We start from the raw sequence: 23,127 nt of genomic DNA, 5'->3' as shown, positions 1-23,127 counted from the left end.
ATCAGGCCAGGGTCCCCCAGGGGACTCCCCCTCTTGTCCTGTCCAGTTATGGGGAGGGGGGCAGTCACAAGAGTGTGTTGAAAGTAAGTGGGTGTGGTGGGGGAGCGTGTGTGGGGGTGGGGCGGCCGGGGGGCTCAGCCTCAGACAGTGGTGGGTCGGTTGGGGACGCTGTCTGTCTGTCTGTCCGACTGTCTGTCTGTCTGCATGATCGGCGGCTCTGTGCTCCGTGTCTGCTGCACAAACCACTGGGGGAAGGAAACCCTGCTCTCTCTGCGCCTCCTCTCCTCGACAGCTCTGCGCTCCGCTGTGTCGCCTGCTGCACACACACACACACACACACACACACACAATGAATGGCTGCCTGTAACGTTAGCGAGGCAGAGAGAGAGAGGGAGAGTAGTACCGCGTCTGTGCTGCTGCTCCTCCATTGAAACCGGTGGTGGGTGAGTTTGATCGTCGGGTTCACGCCAGTCGAGCGGGGTCACGGAGGACAGGGTGGTCGGTAGCCGGTGCGAGTGGCTCGGTATTCGGGGGCAACATTGTTGGGATCATCGGTGCAGCGGCAGCAGGGTGAATTATTTGAAGAAGAGGGGGGTTGTGTGGTGGCTATTGTTTTTTTGGGAAGGTGTGCTCTGGTGGGGGATGGGCTCCTCGTCGTAGGGACACAGCAGCAGCAGCGACTAAACTTTAACCACTTCTTCACTGACTTCACACAGTTAGATCCCCGGCGGCGGGCTCCTTCTCTCGGTGAGTTCTCTTCCCCTCTCCCCCTCTCTCTCTCTCCGCATTCCTCAACTTTTGTGAAAAGTGTGGGTGGAGATCATTTAGCACCAGGTATAATAACACTGTTTGTACTTTTTTTTTTAGTTAGAGAAACCAAATGCGAATTAATATATTTATATTCGAGGATTATGAGTATACTCGGTTAGGATTGTCTCGTTGTGTTCCAACCCTCCTCCCTCCACGCTGGATCCATCATGTCTGTCTGGCTCCTCTCGCACAGCAGAGCATTGTGTCCCGGGATGACCTGTTGATGTCGCGGCTATAAAGATGGAGCTATACCCCCCCTCCTCCTCCTCTCCCCAGCAGACATTATTAACCCGTAAAGATTATTAACCCCGGATTATTAAAACCACACAAGTGAATTATTATTATTATCCGACACATTGTTTTTGGGTTTTAATTAAATAATTAAAATCAACAGAAATGTTTTGGGTCCTCCAGCAGTACCGTGTGTTGTTGTGCGTCTATCCCGTCTCTGGTAGCTGCTAGGCCGGGGAGGAGGAGGAGGAGGAGGTAACTCAAGCTATGCCCGACATCACACTGGCACCGAGAGAGAGGAGCGGATGTGAAGTGAACTGCTGAATATTTTATTATTTACTGCTAAACCCGGTGACATTATTACAGTTAGTAGTAGTAGCAGCGGGTTTTTAGTCGGTTGTCTGCCTCCTCTCTGCCCCCCCCCCCCTGGCCCGTGCCAACCGGGGACTCCAGAGCCTAGTACCGGGGTAACCGGGCATCGAGGCTGGCTGGCACACAGTCGACGGGGCACCGGGAGAGAGAGCTGCCTCCTCTGCCCGGTCTGACTCACTGTTCCCCCGCTGCTGGCACCGGTTCCTCTCGCTCTCCCGTGGCGGCGGCGGCGAGACTTGGGGCTTTGCTAGACTTTAGATTTTTTAATGATGTGAGATTAATTAATGTATTAATGGATATTCCGTTTTGAAGTTTTAATCCTATAATCGTGCTCATGGGAGGCTAAATTATAGCCATATATTATTAATGTATGGCTAAAGTCCCGCTACTAAATACTGTATTTTTAAACATTCATTGTCATTATAAGCACGTGATTACTGTTCATATGTATTAATCAAATGCATTAGGTGTAGTATTTTATTGATGCAAATAGCCTTAGCTTTAGCTTGCTATACTTGCTAGCAGGCTACCTTTAATAACCTCCCCTAAACCAGGAAATTGAATGTCATTAGACAGTGATTGATGGTGTTGGCGTTGATAACAATAAAAAAAAGAAACCCCCAATCTATCAACCTTGACTATAATGATCGAAATTACTTTGTGTGTTTAGTTCCACATAGTCTTATGCTCGGTCTACATGAAGTAAACTTGAGTTGGCAATGGGATTGAATTTCACATGCTGCGTTACCTACTGCTATAGGCCTAAACGTAGATCAAGATGTCACTGAAATCGTATCCCCCTTGACACACAGGCTGGTATTGTGGTGTCATGTCGGGATATAATGGGACTCATGGGGGCCGGAGGGCTAAAGGTCAAGTGGTTGAAATTAACTCCCTTTCTGCTGCCTGGAAGTTGTTGTGACCCCCTATGACCTGTGTAGGAAACGGTAGCCTATTCTGTGGCCTTGAATGATGTCCCAATACAGTGGAATAATATAATATATATAGTTAACGTAACCGTACTGGCTAAAAATATATATACAAAATGTGGGCAGTTTTTGTTAAACCCCTGCCTATTTAGCTGAGTCATTTTGTCGCATATTTTTTGTAAATGCTAAACCAACTTCAAGTTGTTTCCTGTCTACTGTTTTTTCCCCCTTGGATAACAGGCTATATATACCAAGATTCCTTTTAAAATTAAATAAAAATAAAAGTTGCATAAAAAGTGCTTCATATGGGAACGATCATATCATTTTATATTATTGACTTGTTGCGAAGAGGAATGATTGACGGGGCATGGTGGCCCACTTTGTAGGTTTACCTCAGTAGTTGTGGTTTAGTTTGGGAGCCTTGTTCTGCTTCACTCAGCCTCCCGGGCTACTCACTATTGTATTGTTTCCTATTAGGGGTTTGTGTGGAATTGGGAGTTCTCATTCTTATCCACAGTTTCCACTGTTTTGGCACTTGTTTTGACATGATTGACTATAGTATGAATAATATAATGCTATTTTCCCCATCAGTGATTATAAGGACACATGAAAGACTCAACTCCAAAGTAATGAATTCGCTCCAAAATGCAGAAAAACATTTCCAACCATCACTTTGGTTTTTCTTTGAGCGCTCTCGCCAAGACAGCTCCTCCACTTTTGATCACATGCCTCTTTGGTGAACGATGACGAGCTGCACAAGCCAAATAGACACGTTATGTAAGGGATTGTTTATTTTTAATGCGAAAATAACAAAGTGTGCTAAAAGCCACCAAAGAGACTATTAACTGGGTGAATTAGAACCTACTGGAACTAGGCAGAAATAGGCCAACCTTCTCTTTCATATGGAACTTAACATTATGCATTTAACATTTACCAACTACTTAATTCAATGCATTAATCATCATACATTTGATTTCCCTCTTTTCATACTTTCTCTCTGTCTCCATCTCTGCTTCACCCACCCTTCCCTACACTTCATCCCTTCTCTTCCCCTTATCCATCCCTTCTTCCCCCATCTTATCCTCTCTCCTCCCTCCTCTGTCTCATCCTTCTCTCTCCACCCTTCTCCCGCCTTCCATCCCTCCTCCCTCCTCTCCATCACCCTTTCCCCTCTCTCCTCCATCTCTCCCTCTTTCATCCATCCCTCCCTCTTTCCTCCATCCCTCCCTCTCCCCCTCCCTCTCCTCCATCCCTCCCTCTTTCCTCCATCTCTCTCTTTCCTCTATCTCCCTCTTTCCTCCATCCCTCCCTCTTTCCTCCATCTCTCCCTCTTTCCTCCATCCCTCCCTCTTTCCTCCATCCCTCCCTCTTTCCTCCATCCCTCCCTCTTTCCTCCATCTCTCCCTCTTTCCTCCATCTCTCCCTCTTTCATCCATCCATCCCTCTCTCCTCCACCCCTTCCTCCTCCATCCCCCCTCCTCCTCCATCACCCCTCCTCCTCTCCTCCACCCCTGCCCCTCTCTCTCCTCCACCCCTCCTCCTCCATCACCCCTCCCTCCTCTCCTCCACCCCTGCCCCTCTCTCTCCTCCACCCCTCCTCCTCCATCACCCCTCCCTCCTCTCCTCCACCCCTGCCCCTCTCTCTCCTCCACCCCTCCTCCTCCATCACCCCTCCCTCCTCTCCTCCACCCCTGCCCCTCTCTCTCCTCCACCCCTTCCTCCTCCACCCCTGCCCCTCTCTCTCCTCCACCCCTGCCCCTCTCTCTCCTCCACCCCTGCCCCTCTCTCTCCTCCACCCCTCCTCCTCCATCACCCCTCCTCCTCTCCTCCACCCCTGCCCCTCTCTCTCCTCCACCCCTCCTCCTCCATCACCCCTCCCTCCTCTCCTCCATCCCTCCTCTCCTCCATCCCTCCCTCCTCTCTCTCCTCCACCCCTCCCTCCTCTCCTCCATCCCTCCCTCCTCTCTCCTCCTCTCCTCCCTCCCTCCCTCCACCTCTCCTCCTGGTAGAACCTGTGGTGCTGGGCAGAGCGTTATGGCTCAGACGCTGCAGATGGCGATTCCGAACTTTGGCAACAATGTCCTGGAGTGTCTGAATGAGCAGCGGCTGCAGGGGCTCTACTGTGACGTCTCGGTGGTGGTCAAGGGCCACGCCTTCAAGGTAGGCACCGTACTGTGAAGGTGCTCCCATAGTGAGCGGACCATACACGGAGCGGACTCCAAGTGCGAAGCTCCAATTTTCTAATGCACGGATGTCCGCGCCGCTGACTTGGTGTCACACAAAACGCTGCTCTGCTTGTTGGTTGACATCGACCTGCATTTAATGTGACGCCGATCTGCATTTACTCTGAACACTCGCTCCGTGCCAAGAGAGAGTAGGGCAGGATCATGGTTAAATGGGTAGGATTGGTCCGGTAAAACGTTGGCAGGTAGATGACGCTAAATTTAGTTTTACTATCGCTAATCGTCACCCATTCCAATTCATATACATTTGGACCATGTCTTTTCTCATCATCTGAAGAAACTTGAGATGTTTGAATGGCTTTTCTAAATGAAGTGTGTAAAACTGCCAGTATATTGGAAACGGAGATAACCTAGACTCTTTATTTTGACATCGGATGACGACAACATGACAGAAGTCTAAACAGCGTGGGAAATATTTTGTAAACTGGTGGGAGACATGTAGGAAATTGGTACGCGGCGGTCCACTCGACTATGAAAGCTCAAAGAGTCTGCGCGGACCTCCGTGGAGTGCGCTCCGTGTACAGTCTGCTCGACTATGGGAGCACCTTAAGGCTGAGGCCACTTATCGATTAATCGATAACTGCGTGAAAAGTGGCGTCACTTATCGATTTTTTTGCACGTGTAAAAAAATAATTATATATAAAAAATATATATACTGTGTATATTTTATACTATACTAAAATACTAGGTCTTGTGGTTAAAACATCCCCATTTCATGTAAATTCAGTTGAATTGCAACTCTGCACTGTGCATTCAATATGCAGTGCACTCCTCCATCACATCCAGAGACCACCGACTATAAAATGAGAAGGATCAGTAGTTTTGAATGCGGAAATCTGTAACACTAAAGATGGTGGCAATGACAAAGAATTGCTGCAAAATAAATTAGTTGTATATAATAATAAAAAATATATAATAATAATAATAAAAATATATATATATTTATCGATAATTTTGTCCCGATTTATCGATTCTTCCAAATGGCATATTGTCTCAGCCTTAATCCTTTCACTGCCGCACTACCAAAACGGTTAACCCTTTCACTGCCACACAACAGACGGTTAATGACCGTCGGTTGTGTGATAGTAAAGGGTTAACCTTCTGTCGTGTGGCAGTGAAAGGTTTAACGTACTGTGATGTCTCAGTGGTGGTCGAGGGCCACGCCTTCAAGGTAACGTACTGCGGGGTCCTTGAAGTGCTTAAAGTGCTTGATTTTCTGGAGAGAAAAGTCACAGCCTGGAATTCTTTGAAAACACAACCTTTTAACAAGGTGCTTAATAAGTCCTTGAAATTCAAATCAACCATTCGCATTGAAAGTTTTGTTCATCCATGATAAACATTTTCTGAATCAAGAAATACTTTTTTTTAATTTAAAGTGTAACTAATTGTCGGAAATTGGTTTTAAGTAGGGATGTTCGATGTTGGCTTTTTTACCGATATCCGATATACCGATATTGTCCAACTCTTAATTTCCGATACCGATATCAACCGATACCGATATATGCAGGGTTCCCCCCCCCCCCCAAAAAGGAATAATCTTAGGTAATTATAACATTACATATCTCTTGTTGTGGAATTAACACAACATTATGCATACCGCTGCTGGCGGGACAAAACCTCATAACTCCATTTTTTTTTTATATAAATCAACTCCGGCGTAGATCATCCTCCATATGTGTGTGTGGGTTTTACAAAGTTTAAACAATGGGAAAGCATTAAGCCGATCATCTGTCTAAACCTCCTAACTCTATTCACCCTCAAATCTGTGTTAGTTTTTTTCATCTGCTGAAAAGTTGGGTTTTTGGAGTTATGAGGTTTTGTCCCGCCAGCAGCGATACTTTTGACAATAAATAAAATAAGAATTTGTTCCTACTTGCTTGCCTGGGTAAATAAAGGTTAAATAAATGTATACATTTTTTTTAAACCGATAATTTCCGATATTACATTTTAACACTTTGAATGCCAGCCACGCTTTTTGTCGTTAGTTCATGCCGACCTTTGAGTGCCCGCCAACGCTATATAGCGTTTGCTTGTCGTATTTTTTTTATTGGCGATTTGAATTCATATTTCATCAATCGAGCCTCAGGTTAGTGCTGCAGACTCTCTCTGAGCTCAATTGGGAAGATACCGCCCCCTATTGTCTCTCCCTGTGTAACTGCACCCCATTACTTTAACTGACGAAGGGGGCGTGGCCAGTTTCCTCATTTTACTTTTCCGTCAAGGCCAACTGAAGAGACCAAGTGATCGCCGGCCATCAGAACAGCGTGGATTATGTATTGTAATAAATAAGCGTGATCGATATTTGGAATGGCGATCAGGAATTGGAATAATCTTTTTGGATAACATCTGATCTGAGGTAAGGAATTTATTTTACCAGTCTTGGGATAATCAGAGCTATTTTCACCTATATATCAGCGTTTGCCCTATGCGCGTGTGTGTGTGTGGCTGTGCGAGCGATCAGGAAATGAGATAATCAATATTTCAGCCCGCTTCTATAGCGGGCATAAGTACACATATACTATCGATAATCTAGCGTTTATTTGAAAACGATTCATAAATAGGCTGAAAAATGACAACGTTTTTGTGTATCCAGAATATTCCAGTAAATGCCTTTTATCACGGAATCTTTATATTTTCCTTGAAAACGAGGGCTTTTCAAAATGCTATAAAACGGAAATGAAGCGATTAAAAAAAACAATCCGTTTCGACAATGTTGACTGCAAACAAGTCATTGATAAGCGACGGGCAGATTAGACACATATAGCCATAATTTAAGACAGAGATTATCCGTTCACAACGCTATCATTGAAGTGGGTGGTGGCATTTAACCATGTTTTACCATGTTAATGGCCGGCACTGAAAGTGTTAATGCCAATATCGGCCGATAATATCGGACATCCCTAGTTTTAAGTCATAAATATTGGATCCGACCCCCCCCGCGTCTATGCCTTCTACAACGCTGTTCGGTTTCCGGGTTCCTCTGATTGGCCACTAAGCCCACGTGACCCTACGCTAGCACGCCCCCCTTATCGCCGCCAGTTATCGCGTACGCCCACGCATGCGCATGAGCCGCGATAAGCCGCTTCAATGACAGAGCTCTCATATTTGCGAATGCATAAACTATATCTTAAATTATGGCTATATGTGTCTAATAAAAAAACCGCTGCAGATTTCATCTTGTTTACATCAGGGTCCCCCATTTTCAATTCATAATGAATTGTAAGTAAGGGTGCAACTTGCACCGTGCAATCCATTATTTGTGGATCTAGCCCACAGTATTTCTGACACTGGGAATACATTCCCTGAGATTCATAGATGTCCCTAGAATCAGATACCAAGAACATGCAAATGGACCATATTAAAAAAAATAAAAAAAAAATCTGTAAATGTGTATTCTACATTCTTATGGAATGAATGAGATAAAAAAAATATATAAAAAAAAAATATATATATATATATTTTTTTTTGTAATACATTTTGAGTAAATTTTCATAACACGATAATTTGCTGTGTAATTAATTAATCTAATTAACGCGATAAACTGACAGCCCTAGAATTAATGTAAATTAGACAGAGTTCTGCTTAGAGTAGATGGATACTTAGATACTTTATTGATCCCTTGGGGTTCAGGTATCCAGTAGCTCACAGTACAGTGGACAAACGTTAAAATACACACAACAACAAGAGTCAAGCGAGTTAAAGGGTTAAGAAAGAGGCCAAGCGACAAACGATATAGTCAGAACTTCAGTTAAAAGTTACAAATTAAAAAGGTAAAAGAGAGCCAGCAGTAAAATAGATCTATAAATTAAGATATAGATATAGATAGATAGATATAGATAGATATAGATAGATATATAAGATATAGTGTTAAGAAGTGCACATTCGCTATTGCACATTGTCCAATGGGAAGGGGGGCAGCACATAGTAGAGTAGCATTCCGCTTGAGTTGTTTTTTGGGGAACAGTGGTGTTTTTTAAGCTTAACTTTTAAACTTAAGCCGCCTTAATCCATTAAAACCTCACAGACGTGGTGAGACCTCCCTCCGTAGATCCAGATGTACGTCTTTCAAGTTCCTTTTCCCCCGTTGGGAGCGTTGCTTCCTTACCCTGCAGCTCTGTCTTCTTGTCTGCTCACGTCCGTTGTCCTCCCCCCCCCCCCCCCCCCCAGGCTCACCGCGCGGTGCTGGCGGCCAGCAGCTCCTACTTCCGGGACCTGTTCAACGCCGGCGGGAAGAGCTCGGTGGTGGAGCTGCCCCCTGCGGTGCAGCCGCAGAGCTTCCAGCAGATCCTGGCCTTCTGCTACACGGGCCGCCTCAGCATGAACGTGGGGGACCAGTTCCTCCTCATGTACACCGCCGGCTTCCTCCAGATCCAACAGATCATGGAGAAAGGCACCGAGTTCTTCCTCAAGGTAACACAGCTGCTGGACAGGATAAGATGGATTAGATCAGGGGTTCTCAAACCTTTTCATACCGTGACTCCATTTTATTTAGGATTTTTTTTCTTTTTTGGGGACCCCACACTTAATGTGTCGTGTAATTTCAATGTGGAATTAAGGAATATCAAAATAAAAGCACACGTCGTTGAACTTGATCATGCATATTTATTAGAACATTTAATTATAGCACTGTGTTATCGATACACATTTATAAAACGAGGCATATTTAGCCAAAATATGTTGCCAGAACATAAAAAAAAGAATAATAATAATTAAAAAAAATTATATATTTTTTTTTACTTTCCAATGCCCGACCCCACTGTCACCTACCGCGACCCCAATTTGGGTCACGACCCGTAGTTTGAGAACCACTGGATTAGATAGATAGATTATACTTTATTGTCATTATATTCACATACAACGAGATTTGGGACTCAAACTTAAAGGACAACATTTTGGGAAATTTGCTTATTTGCCATCTACCCTGGAGTTAGACAAGAAGATGCATACCTTTTTCTTCTCTGTGCATGCAGTAGGAGTAGGAAGACGTTGGGAACTAGGCTAATGGAGGAACCTACTTCCAGTGACTGACGCTAAGCTAGACTAACGGTGCACGTCTTCCTACTCCTACTGCATGCACAGAGAAGAAAAAGGTATGTATATTAACGCTCTAACATTTTGGGGACCCTGGAGTTAGACAAGAAGATACATACCGTTTTCTTCTCTGTGCATGCAGTAGGAGTAGGAAGACATTTTGAACTAGGCTAATGGAGGAACCTACTTCCAGTGACTGACGCTAAGCTAGGCTAACGGTGCCTGTCTTCCTACTCCTACTACATGCACAGAGAAGAAAAAGGGTATGTATCTTCTTGTCTAACTCCAGGGTAGATGCCAAATAAGCTAATTTCCCAAAATGTTGGCGTTTTCCTTTAAGGTGCAGTAGTGGAAGCAAATATAAAATCACACAAGTAATAAAAGCGAAACATAAAATACTATACAATAAAACAATGTTACAATACTGTACAATATACAAAATAACAATCACAGTGTCTATCGGTGGGTATCGCACTTGTGGATATTGCACTTGAGGGGTAGGATGTTGCACAGTGTGGGAGGAGGGGGACAGGGTGAATTATTGGTGCATATTAGAGTTCAGGGTGGTGATGGTTCTGTGGGGCGGATGGGAGTAGTGGGGACGGGTGGACGGATGAACAGACAACGTGATCGGCTAAACCTGTGAATATAATATAATATAAATACTTTATTCATCCCGAGGGAAATTTGGCACTACAAATCGCTCACAGTAAACATTTAGGTAGACAAAAACAAAAGTCACGAATAAGAATAAAATTAAGCCTATGAATAAAGAATAAAATAAGCCTAAGAATAAAATACGGTCCGGGATATGCATTATATATATATATATATATATATATATATATGTTATGTATATACATTCTAATATAAAATATACAGTAAAAATATACTGAAATGTACAGTAAGTGTAATATTGAACAATGTTGGTTTAAAACAAAAGTAAAAGTCCAGGAAGATGGTAACTGTCACCCTGTTTCCCGCGCGGTCCACCCGTATAGGGATTTATCATTAGGAAAATGGATTATCGGCTAATCGGCTATTGTAACAATTCTGCCTCATGAACATTGGCAAGCTTTCCATTTTTGCACATAATGAGTTCCCTTCTATCACTAACATTATTGTTTAAGCATTTTTGGTTGAAATAAAAGTAGTTATAAGGTTTTTAATTTGTCGTTAAAAAGTAACTACACTTACCAGTAGAACGCCTGTCGCTCAGTGCCGTCTCCTAATAGCAGCGCCAGAGGGAAGTGTAGTTCCTCCGTGAACGAAAACATAAATGCTGTTATTTTGCAACTTTTACGATTAATTGCGAATTGTTTCATGTTGAGCTATAGATTGTGGATGAATACACACAGAAAGGTACACCGTGCCAATGTTCATGCTTTATTTGTTTTAAACGAGCCGATTTAGAAATGGGTCCATTGGAAATACATGGTGATTTCAAGAGGGGTGGACCGCGCGGGAAACAGCGATGACGTAACCACTCCACTCTCCTTGTACACGACACACACTGTGTTCTCTGTGAGTGACACCTCAGGCTGATGTTTGTCTTTCCCAACGTCCCGCCTCCCCCGGTCTCCACCAGGTCTCCTCACCCAGCTGCGACTCCCAGGGACTCCACGTGGAGGAGACCCCGCCCTCCGAGCCCCAGAGCCCCGTCACTCAAACGATGGGAGGTGGAGGGGTCGGGGTGGTGGCCTCGTCCGGGGGGGCCAGACCCTCCTCCTGCCTGACGCCCCTCCCCCTGGTGTCAAAGGTGAAGACGGAGCAGACGGCGCCACAGCCCACCCCTCATTCACAGCAGGTGGGGCTTGATCAGCAGGCCTCTAGTGGAAGAGATATGTGCATAATTACAGTATACAGTCGACAGCACAGCTTTACGGGTGGGGGGGGGGTAATCACGGTGAAGGAATCAAATTGCGTTGGTTGATCCATGTTCATTCAAAAGGAAATTAATTGAAAATAACGTGTATGATAATTCATATAATGAAATAAGAGATATATAGATGAACTCTGCTAACTTGGTCCGAGGCTTTGTTTGCATACTTTTGATCGTTGCAGACAAAACCACTCTCGTCACATTTGCATGCCAATTAAGTAAAAACCCCCAAAAAGATTTAGTGACGCATTGAATTGTGAGGTGAATAAGCGGCTCCTCTCTTGTTCCCCAGCAGGAGGCCTCGCCCTACTCTGTGGTCTGCACCCCAGTGGCCAAGCGGCTGTGGGAGGGGGGCAACCGGGACGGGGGAGGGGGGTCCGGCGGGATGAGGAAGGCCGCACGCTACTCCTCCTCCAACACCCAGGACGCCTCTGGGCGGGGAGCTGCCGGCGGCGGCGGCCTAGGGGGCGGGGCGGTGGGAGGAGGAGGCGGGACAGTCAACCATAACCATAACAACAACAACAACAATGGCGGGACCCCTGAGGGGACGAGCCCGGGCACACTGAGCATGTACACCAGCGACTCGCCGATCAGTTACCACGAGGACGAGGAGGAGGACGACATGACGGACGAGAGCGCGGAGGAGCAGTACAGGCAGATCTGCAACATGTACACCATGTACAGCATGCTGAACGTAGGGGCCGCAGGTGAGCAGGCGCACGTGGTGTTGTGTGTGTGCACGTGGTGTTGTGTATGTGCACGTGGTGTTGTGTATGTGCACGTGTTGTTTCCGTTGTCTGGTAATAACTAGGGATGCTCGATATTGGCTTTTTTACCGATATACCGATATTGTCCAACTCTTAATTTCCGATACCGATATCAACCGATATCACATTTTAATGCCGATATCGGCCGATAATATCGGACCATTTCTATAGAAATGTAAAAAAAAAAAAAAAACGATACCGATATTTTCCGATATCACATTTTAATGCCGATATCGGACGATAATATCGGTAGACCGATAATATCGGACATCCCTAGTAATAACCTTTATTTTTTATTTTTTTGAAAAATCTGTTGGAAGTCCGACATATTTAAATTAGGGCTGGGACTTTATCGTATTAATTTTTATTAATTAACTACCGTAAAAATGTAAGGTAAAGAAAAAGTATGCGTTTTATCGCACGTCATAGCACTTTGCTCTCGTCTGTCGGCTCCAGGCTGCGTTTTCGCCGAAGGTGAATTTGTCGCCTTTCCACCGTCACCACACTCGACCTATTGCGTGCTTCGGGTCTCGCGTTAGAAGAGGAAACCGTCATTTGACGAGCCGTTCGGATGAGGAAGTCCTTTGTTTTGACTCGAGAGAAGAAATAAATGCAGTGGATGGCCATTTTTGATAATCACGCTATTATTGCGATACACGCATTACAAAAATCTTTGTGAAATACTAATTTTCCATGGGATCTTTATAAACTTTGGACCTGTATGACTATTAGACTTCAGGCTATGGAACCGTTATGTTTTCCAGCTCCTACCTCTCAGCTGGAACTTGAAAACAGGCATCTGGAAACCACTAAACAGAAATGTGAGTACACACAACTCTTACTTCAGTATGTTCAAACCTCTGTTACTCTATTTCATTAGCACTCAAAGTGATTTTTCTTTATTGTGTAAGAAACTTTGGAATGTTAGCTTTTAAAAGACAAAAGGTCGGGGTGCTCCAGTAGCACACCATGTTACCGCGCTCGCGCGGGACTCCGTGCTGAGTCACGGATCTGGTTGACTCCGAGTTCGATTCCCGGACTCGCCGTCATTTGCCGAATGTCTCCCCTTGCTCTCTCTCCCGTTTCACCCTGCAACTGTCGGTCATGCTTGACCAGGAAAGCGATAAACGCTAAAAAATAAAGTAAAAAAAAAAAAAAAAGACAAAAGGTCCTTTGCGCTATATATATTGTTCCTAAAATTGCTGCACTTTGTAAAACATTGCATTGATCTGACTGTTGGTCTGTGTAGCAGCTAATAAACAAGATTTTGCTGCTTAAACGTATATAATGTATATTAATAATAATAATATATATATATATGATTCATTGATTCACTCTTATAACAATTTTTTTTGAATAAAATAATATTGATATGCGATTCATTTTGATTAATTAACTATAAAGTCTCAAATTAATTCGATAAAAAAAGATTTATCGAGTCCCACCACTAATTTAAATCTCTCGCTCGTAATATCCTGTGAAAATACCAAACTGGCCGTGCTAGCCTGCTTCATCCCCTACTTCATCCCCATCCCCTCTCCGCGTGGCGATGTCCATGGTGCTGAACTGGACAGCAGAGAGGCAACTGACTAGTCTTAATTTCTCTCTTAACCCTTTCACTACCACCTGTAGTGTGGCAGTGAAAGGGTTAACCTTCTGCAGTGTGGTTGTGAAAGGGTTAACCATTTGTCATGTGGCAGTGAAAGGGTTAACCTTCTGTATTGTCGCAGTGAAAGGGTTAACCCTTTGGTAGAGGTAGTGAAACAAAGACTAAAACGAGGGATATATATTGACTTGACAACACAAGTTATGACTAAGCTATAGTCCGTCACTCGGACACGTTATGCACATGAGGAATATAGGAAATATCTTACTGTTTCTTTCACTATTTGGGCAATTTTACACAATTCCTGTGAGTCTATGGAACACATCTGTAAGGTTTTTTTTCCAAAAAAATCATTGTTTTGTATTTCTAATCAAGTACTCTAGAGCAGCATTTTCCCACTTCAAGATTTCAAGCTGTTTGTGGCTGGGCTCCGCCCAGGGGAGGAAATTAGGCCACTTTACCTGCCAAATGTCACTCGCCAGTCTGGCGACTAGTAAACAAAAAAAAAAAAAAAAACATTCTGCAATCACGGTCACTGGCAAACTGTGCGCGTCTTCTGAGCGCTCGCTTTAGTTGACAGTGCCACGAGAGAACTGCACAAGACCCACGGACATATAATGTTTAATAAAAGTTCCCGCAGTACTGGCCAACCCGCGGTGGACATATATAATGTTGAATAAAAGTTCCCGCAGTACTGGCCAACCCGCGGCGGACATATATAATGTTGAATAAAAGTCCCGCGGTACTAGCCATCAGTCAAGGGAGCACTCGCAAACAGATAACGTTAAACACAGCAGAAGATGGAAAACAGACAGACTGACCAACGGGGAACTGCATCCAACCCTAGTACAACCCTCGAGTATAAGGCAAGGACACATTTAAATCACAGAGGTGTATGTTAGTCTATTGGAACAGTATACAGTAGTTAGCTTCTAGTTAGCGTTTTAAAACTTTTGGCTATATAGCTGCTTGCTAGCTAATGTTAGCCCTGTGTGTGTGTGTGTGTGTGCTCAAAGCAGCCAGCCACATGTTAGCTAGGTGTATCTGTTATGACTATAATGTTTCCAAAAACGCACTGGACTACGACATAAGGTTATATGTTTTATTGCATGCTCAACCAGTGCACAACAACACACCAACCGAACTGACGATGCCACAACACTGTCGGTATTTCACAGTCCTGTCATCCAGCCCACCGTGCCGCCTTAAAGGCACAGTGAACACCGTTGTGATGCCTACCCACCCAGATGCATACACAACATTGACGCGGCTTGACAACCGAGGTTCAAAGTTAACTTGATTGATTGATTGAAAACTTTATTAACAGATTGCAGAATGGGTACAATACAGTACGGCTCAATACACACAATTGTTAAGGGGATGCAGACCAGAGAAAGACTTTCGTCTGGTTTACATCAGGGTCCCCCATTTTCAATTCATCATAACATATGACATACAGATAGACAGTACTGCTACATCTATACATTTCACATCTATCTATACACTTCACAACATACTTCGGTTTTTTTCTTTCACTGCCCAACCCAGTCCAACCCAGCATCTTTCACTGCCAAGTTCAGCCCAACCCAGTCCAGAATAGTTTCCTCTTTCATGTTATGTTTTATGCTAATATTGTGAAGAGTAGAGACACTGTTATTAATGTTTTATGCTAATAAATATCTTAAAGAGTAGAGACATGGTGTGATTATTACTATGATTGAAAATCAATTTAGACGAAGACATACAAAGAAGTAATTATCACAATTAGCGATTTTTATTTGGCTGGTAAAAAATCTGTTTGGCTGGTAAAAAAAATCAGCTACTCGCCAGTTGGCTGGTAAGCCAAAAAGTTAGTTTCCTCCCCTGGCTCCGCCCATACTCGGAATGTGATTTGTAGCTCCGCCCATACTACTCTACTATCGTCAAAGTGAACCTAATACAGAAAAAATATGCTGCGCGCACACAAACACACAGAGAAAGCTCCCTCCCCAGAGAGCCCCCACCCGTGCTAGCTGTGTTCTCTCTCTGTCTCTCTCTGTCATCATCAGTGTGGCTATTTAGCTAGCTAGCCACTAACGTTAGTTTACCATGTAAATTAATTACTAGTCTAGGATGCAAAGCACTTTCACTTTTCCCTGCACATTTCATTTCAAACCTTTATTTATACTCGTGAAAGCACTGAGGTTTCCCTCATTTACAGTGATGACGAGTTAACAAAGGACACAAATATCATAACAGTTATTAATTACAATGAATTACAATTACTACAATGATGGATTAAAAACAATTACATGATTCAGTACATAGGTCAAGTGCAATGCCTTTAAACTCCATGAATGACGGGAATGCTCCGAGCTTTAGAGTCTGTTGCAGGGTATTCCATGTGTATGGAGCATCGTAGGAGAAGGCAGACTTTCCAAGCTCAGACCGAATTCGAGGCACCCTAAGCACAAGCCGATCATTCGAACGAGTTTGGTAGGTGACAGCACTCCAGACCAACAAAGATGTAATATAAGATGGAAGTTTGCCAATAGAAACAGCGGGAGCATTTCGGGAGCAGCACATGTCCTGCGTGTTTTGCTCATACAATTTACGTTAGGCTAACGTTAGGCTAACTCACTGCACTTCCTTCCTTGCGGTCTGCACTAAATAAAGGTAGATTGTGGGCAGTGGCTACAACCACAGTGTGTGCGCCTGGTGGCAACAAACATAGAGGGGGCAGGCGTTATTATGCAGATGAGTATTGTTGGACGTCCAAAGTATGCAAAGTTTCAGATGACTCAATTCAGTGAGGGAGAATATTGTGAGATGAGAATTGGAAGAATGCGCCAAAATGAGAATTAGAGACATAGACCCCATTAATATAAAGCCACATAGCTAGAAAACAATGCTAAACACTGGAAAAGGCCATTTATAAGATAGTTCCCCTTTAAGCAAAAGTAGCCTACTTAAAAGATATATATTAATAATAATTATAAATCTAGATGTCTTGATCTGCTATTTGTCTGGGATGCTGGAGGCGCACTGTTTCTTTTCTTTTTTATTGGTCTTTTTCCCCCTCCATTTTCCTCCGATTTTCTCCCATCCCAATGTTAGTCGTATGCCAATTCCCAGTCCCTTCCTGGTCGCTGCGCACTTACCCCCCACAGTCAGATCATCTGGGAGAGTGGAGGCTACCACGTGCTTCCTCCGACACACGTCCAGCCAATCACCGCTTCTTTTCACCTGGCAGCGCGGATTCTCATCGAGAGGGCGTAGCGTGTGGGAGGACCACACTATCCCCCTCGAGTCCTATCCGCGCTTAGCAGGCGCCCCGACCGAACTGTAGGAGTCGCTGTTTACAACGACCCGGACCCACCCCGCCAGCTTCTCCCACCCTCTAATACAGCCAATTGTATTAGTGCAGACGGCCAGCCAAGCTGGTGACAACCCCGGAGCTGTGAGCTGGTTTCGAACAGGCGAATCCAGCTCACAGCTCCGGGGCTGGTGACGAACGCAATCTCCGCTCGGCCACCTAACCGCCGGAGGCGCACTGTTTCAATGCAAATGTTATACTGTTTCTATTGTTCTTCCAGTCTCTGCAAACGATAGTTCTCGATATATTATGTTGTTTTACAATGTGTCTGTGCCACTGCCAACCCTGCAGGAGTGGAGGTCATTCAGGACTATGTTCGCCATACTGAAATCAAATCAAATGTATTTGTAAGGCCCGACAACACACGTTAATGTCCCCATGGGGCGGACACGTCTTCTTTAAACTAGTCAAGAAGAAACATCACAATAAATCAAGAACAAAACAAAAAACACCATGAAATCCAAAAGTAAAATGTAAAATAAATAAATGCAACACTCCCAGATCAATACCCCACGTCAAGGTAAGGAAAAACTCACTAAAACCTAGCAATAGGAAAAAGCACCACAGGCAATGTGGAGGGGAGAAACCTTAGAAGGGCCGTTCAAGGGGGGATCTCCCTTCTTAGATGTCGGTGATGGTAGTGTTGCTATAAAACAGGCGAAACACTTGAAACACAAACTCAACATTGATCTTATTCAAGGCATGAAGGTTCCAGTTAAACCATGTTTTTGTTGACATTTTTCACTCAACGAGAACTTAAAAAACAATAATTGTTAACACTTTGACTGCCTAAAAACGCTTAAACACGTCATTCCCGGCCATGCTCAAGTTGCCGAAGACGCTTTAAAGCGTCTTTGATATCAATATTTCAAAAATCTGGGACCGGATTCATATTTCCCCTCCGCTGGCCTGATATCCACCAGGAGGACCCACTGAGCTCTCTGGCGGTTCAGGAGCGCCATCTGGTGGCCGATCGGCGCAATCGCTTAACAGGAAGCGCAGTAGAGGTTTTGCTGGACGGCCGTATTACTTCCGGGCACTCGGTACATGTCCCGGGACTCTGGCTCGTCACACTACACAGCGATCGATTGCCAATAATTGCCAATAGTATTGCAGATACTAACTGCTATTATCAACATTTGACCCACACGTAGATGATTGGTATAACGCTGCCCACGGAATTATAAACGCCCCCTAGCCCATCCGGTCAACATCAGATGACGTGTAGTAACTTCTAGAAGTACGTCTAGTTGGAATTTTTTATATCGCGCTGATTGCCATAAAACTGTATTGCATCATCAATATAATGTATTTGGGGCTATAGATCACGTTCTGGAGAAAGCTGCAGAAAGAGATGAAAACATACTTATACATTAGACCATACTTTACTATGAATATGTGAATGAAAAAGTTTAACGTTGCTACACAATGAACAATACATATAGGACTTTGAATGGGCCCTAATAATGGCAATGTAGCAATATAATTTAAAAAGTTATAGCCCTGCAAAGAAGGGGAATTTCTCCATAGACAAATAGAGCCGGCAACCTACGGTTGATAATGAATTTAACCCATGGCAGCCAAAGTGTTAATTGCACTTTCAAAAATCAATAAAAATATATTTTTCCGCATCACTGCATTTTGTGGACATTCGGCACATCAAGCTATGCTCAGATGTATGAGGTTTTGGTTAACGGTCCCTTCGGTTGCAACCAAAAAAATTCTCTTAAGTGCAGTCACTGGGGGGGGGGGGGGGGGGGAGCCAGTCAAAGTAAAACAATGTTTATGATGATCTGCTCACTGACGAGTGCTTTGATCAGAATGTTTTATTTGCAATAGGATTTAAAGTGGTTCCTCATTAGTTGGAAGGATGGTGGAGTTCTTTATGTGGTGAAAGCGACGGTTAACCCTTTAACTGCCACACTACCAAATGGTTAACCCTTTGGTAGTGAAAGGTTAACCGTCTGTAGTGTGTTAGTGAAAGGTTAACCTTCTGTAGTGTGGTAGTGAAAGGTTAACCTTCTGTAGTGTGGTAGTGAAAGGGTTAACCTTCTGTGGTAGTGAAAGGTTAACCGTCTGTAGTGTGGTAGTGAAAGCTGAAAGGGCTAACCTTTTGTAGTGTGGTAGTGAAAGGGTTAACCTTTTGTAGTGTGGTAGTGAAAGGTTAACCGTCTGTAGTGTGGTAGTGAAAGGTTAACCCTCTGTAGTGTGGTAGTGAAAGGGTTAACCTTCTGTAGTGTGGTAGTGAAAGGGTTAACCATCTGTAGTGTGGTAGTGAAAGGGTTAACCTTCTGTGGTGTGGTAGTGAAAGGTTAACCGTCTGTAGTGTGACAGTGAAAGGTTAACCTTCTGTAGTGTGGTAGTGAAAGGTTAACCGTCTAGTGGTAGTGAAAGGGTTAACCGTCTGTAGTGTGGTAGTGAAAGGTTAACCGTCTGTAGTGTAGTAGTGAAAGGGTTAACCGTCTGTAGTGTGGTAGTGAAAGGTTAACCGTCTGTAGTGTGGTAGTGAAAGGTTAACCTTCTGTAGTGTGGTAGTGAAAGGTTAACCGTCTGTAGTGTGGTTGTGAAAGGTTAACCTTCTGTAGTGTGGTAGTGAAAGGTTAACCGTCTGTAGTGTGGTTGTGAAAGGTTAACCTTCTGTAGTGTGGTAGTGAAAGGTTAACCGTCTGTAGTGTGGTAGTGAAAGGTTAACCGTCTGTAGTGTGGTTGTGAAAGGTTAACCTTCTGTAGTGTGGTTGTGAAAGGTTAACCTTCTGTAGTGGGGTTGTGAAAGGGTTAACCGTCTGTAGTGTGGTTGTGAAAGGTTAACCTTCTGTAGTGTGGTAGTGAAAGGTTAACCTTCTGTAGTGTGGTAGTGAAAGGTTAACCGTCTGTAGTGTGGTAGTGAAAGGTTAACCGTCTGTAGTGTGGTTGTGAAAGGTTAACCTTCTGTAGTGGGGTTGTGAAAGGGCTAACCGTCTGTAGTGTGGTAGTGAAAGGTTAACCTTCTGTAGTGTGGTAGTGAAAGGTTAACCGTCTGTAGTGTGGTAGTGAAAGGTTAACCTTCTGTAGTGTGGTAGTGAAAGGTTAACCGTCTGTAGTGGTAGTGAAAGGGTTAATCTTATGTAGTGTGGTAGTGAAAGGTTAACCTTCTGTAGTGTGGTAGTGAAAGGTTAACCTTCTGTAGTGTGGTAGTGAAAGGTTAACCTTCTGTAGTGTGGTAGTGAAGGGCTTTAATAAAGGAAGTTCCACTGTATTCACTCTCTTGCAGTGGCAGGGGGCGGGGAGCGGGTGGAGGCGTTGCCGGACCTGGCGGCGGAGTCGGGAGGGGGGCGGGGCGGCCGCGGGAGCCGCTCCCGGCAGGACCTGGCGTCGCTGCCCGCCGAGCTCATCAGCCAGATCGGCAACCGTTGCCACCCCAAGCTGTACGAGGAGGGCGACCCGGCGGAGAAGCTGGAGCTCGTCACCGGCACCTGCGTCTTCATCTCCCGCGCGCAGCTCATGAACTGCCACGTCAGCGCCGGCACCCGCCACAAGGTGCTGCTGCGACGCCTGCTGGCCGCCTTCTTCGACAGGTACAGGGGGGAGAGGAGGAGGGGCGGCGGGCGGGCAGGGTTTGCATTTTCACCTTGCCTGGCTTAACCCTTTCACTGCCACACGACAGAAGGTTACCCCTTTACTATCACACAACCGACGGTCGCCGTGGCAGTGAAATGGTTAACCTTTTGTGAAATGGTTAACCGTTTTGGTAGTGCGGCGGTGAAAGGGTTAATGTTTTTGTACCTCATTGTCTGCATTTTTACTCATTGTACTTAGATTGTACTTAGGTTGTACTTTAGTTTGTATATTGTATATTGTGTTATTCCTCTTTTACTTACTTTTTTACTGTATGAAGCACATTCTCAGGGGCTCATACAGAACCAAGCATTTCACTGTAAAGTACATGTACATTAACACTTTGAATGCCCATCACGAGAATTCTCGTTTTATTTTATTTTATTAGCGATCTGAATTCATATTTCATCAACCAAGTCTACCGTTGGTAACCCTGCCCCACCAGGCGCTCAGATGTGAAAAAAGCGCCCGCTATCGTCTCCCAGATGGTAATGCACCCTTTTGGATTGGACTCAATGAAAATGGATGAGAAAAAAAAACTCCGGAATCCACATTTTACTTCTCACGCATGTAACCGGAGCCGATCAGATTCATTGTGGACCCTCAGAGCAGCGTGTAATATGTCTTTACAGTACGTAGCATTGGATCAATAAAAGGATCGGTTTTTGGAATGGCGATCAGGAATTGGAATAATCTTTTTGGATACCATCTGATCTCAGGTAAGGAATCTATTTTACCAGTCTTAGGATAATCAGACCTGTTTTCACGGAGATATAAGCTTTTCTCCTATGTGTGATATGGCTGTTTGACTGTGCGAGCGATCAGGAACTAAGAGAATTGATTTTCAGCTTGCGGCACCAGCGTGCACACATACACATATACTATCGATAATCTAGCGTTTATTTGAAAACGATTCATAAATAGGCCGAAAAATGACAACATTCTAGAATATTACAGTACAGGGCGTTTATCACAGAATCTTTTTTTCCCCCTTGAAAACGCGTTTCAAAATGCTATAAAACGGGAAATGAACCGATAAAAAAACAATCCGCTTCGACAATGTTGACTGGAAAATGAGTCATTGATAAGCGACGGGCAGATTAGACACATATCCATAATTTAAAACATAGATTAGGCGATATTAACGTTAACATTGAAGTGGATGGTGAGCATTCAAGCACTAAATGTGCGCCCCCTGCTGGGCACTGAAAGTGTTAATGTGACAAACAAAAACAAACGTGAACTTGTAGGGTGCAAGAAGAGATGGAATGGATAGGTGCAGGAATGTGTGTGTGTGAAAGCAAAGTTTCGAGAGAGCGTTTTTCGTTTTGGAATGTTCTCTGGGTTAATGTATTCTGGCCAGGGGTATATACTGTCTTGTTGTCTGGTCTTTGTTCTCAGGAGCACTCTGGCTAACAGCTGTGGAACAGGCATCCGTTCTTCTACCAACGACCCCAGTCGTAAACCCCTGGACAACAGAGTGCTGCACGCCGTCAAGTGTGAGTCACACGTTTTGCACTAAAGTCGGACCATATCTCGTGTCGGTTCTAGAGCTGTTTCCCCGAAGCCTATTTTTGGGATTCGAACTTCGCCAGGTTTTTTCCAACGCACGTTCGAACCATCGTTTTTAATCATGCAAAAAAATGTGCTCCTAAATAATTGTTCTGGTTCAGTACTGTCGAGTCTTGACTTAGCGCACATTTACGCATATAACGAAGCGCATATTGCCGTGGTTATTAACCCTTTCACTGCCGGACTACCAAACGGTTAACCCTTTCACTGCGACAATACACAGAAGGTTAACCCTTTCACTGCCACACAACAGCCGGTTAACCCTTTCCTATCACACAACCGACGGTGACCGGTTAACCTTCTGTCCTGTGGCAGTGAAAGGGTTAAGAGTAGTAGTACCTACTTACTGGTCACAGGAGGCTTCAATAGCGTTTGGATGGTAATCCATTTTGTGAATCCATTTGTTGAAACAACATCTTTGTTGGCCGACGGCTCCTGCTATCTTAACGTTAGCCAGCTAAACGTGCATAACATACCTGTGTAACGTTAAGTAACTTGGGAAAGTTCAGCATCACTGCATACACTTGGTTTAATCCAAACATCCATTCGGAAACGTTGTATTATGAAATAAGACGGGTGAGTGTGAGTTACTCAACTCTCTCTTTTTTGCATGATTGATTCATTTCCTGATAATGTATGACGGTGACCCCTCCTCCTCATCTCGACTACACTGTGTTGTCCTGTGTTCGCGCGTGACTTTCGTATTATTGTAAACGCAACATAGTACTGTGCTAT

The 23,127-nt window shown here is 44.3% G+C and overlaps 1 protein-coding gene across 1 annotated transcript; it reads left to right on the top strand.

Annotated features, from left to right (window-relative positions):
• Window positions 1-378: 378 nt before the first annotated feature.
• Window positions 379-22,342, top strand: LOC311231796 (nucleus accumbens-associated protein 1-like; the record flags this gene model as incomplete). Its single annotated transcript, XM_084318422.1, has 8 exons — window positions 379-747; window positions 4,352-4,502; window positions 8,753-8,995; window positions 11,205-11,423; window positions 11,791-12,205; window positions 13,030-13,086; window positions 20,477-20,780; window positions 22,222-22,342. The coding sequence occupies exons 2-8, from the start codon at window positions 4,377-4,379 to the stop codon at window positions 22,340-22,342; spliced, it is 1,485 nt and encodes a 494-aa protein (XP_084174548.1). The 5' UTR covers window positions 379-747; window positions 4,352-4,376.
• Window positions 22,343-23,127: the final 785 nt, after the last annotated feature.

The sequence above is a fragment of the Notolepis coatsorum genome (assembly GCF_963971535.1).
Source record: "Notolepis coatsorum genome assembly, chromosome: 7".
NCBI classification, from domain to species: Eukaryota; Metazoa; Chordata; class Actinopteri; order Aulopiformes; family Paralepididae; genus Notolepis; species Notolepis coatsorum.
This window is presented reverse-complemented; position numbering and strand designations above follow the sequence as displayed.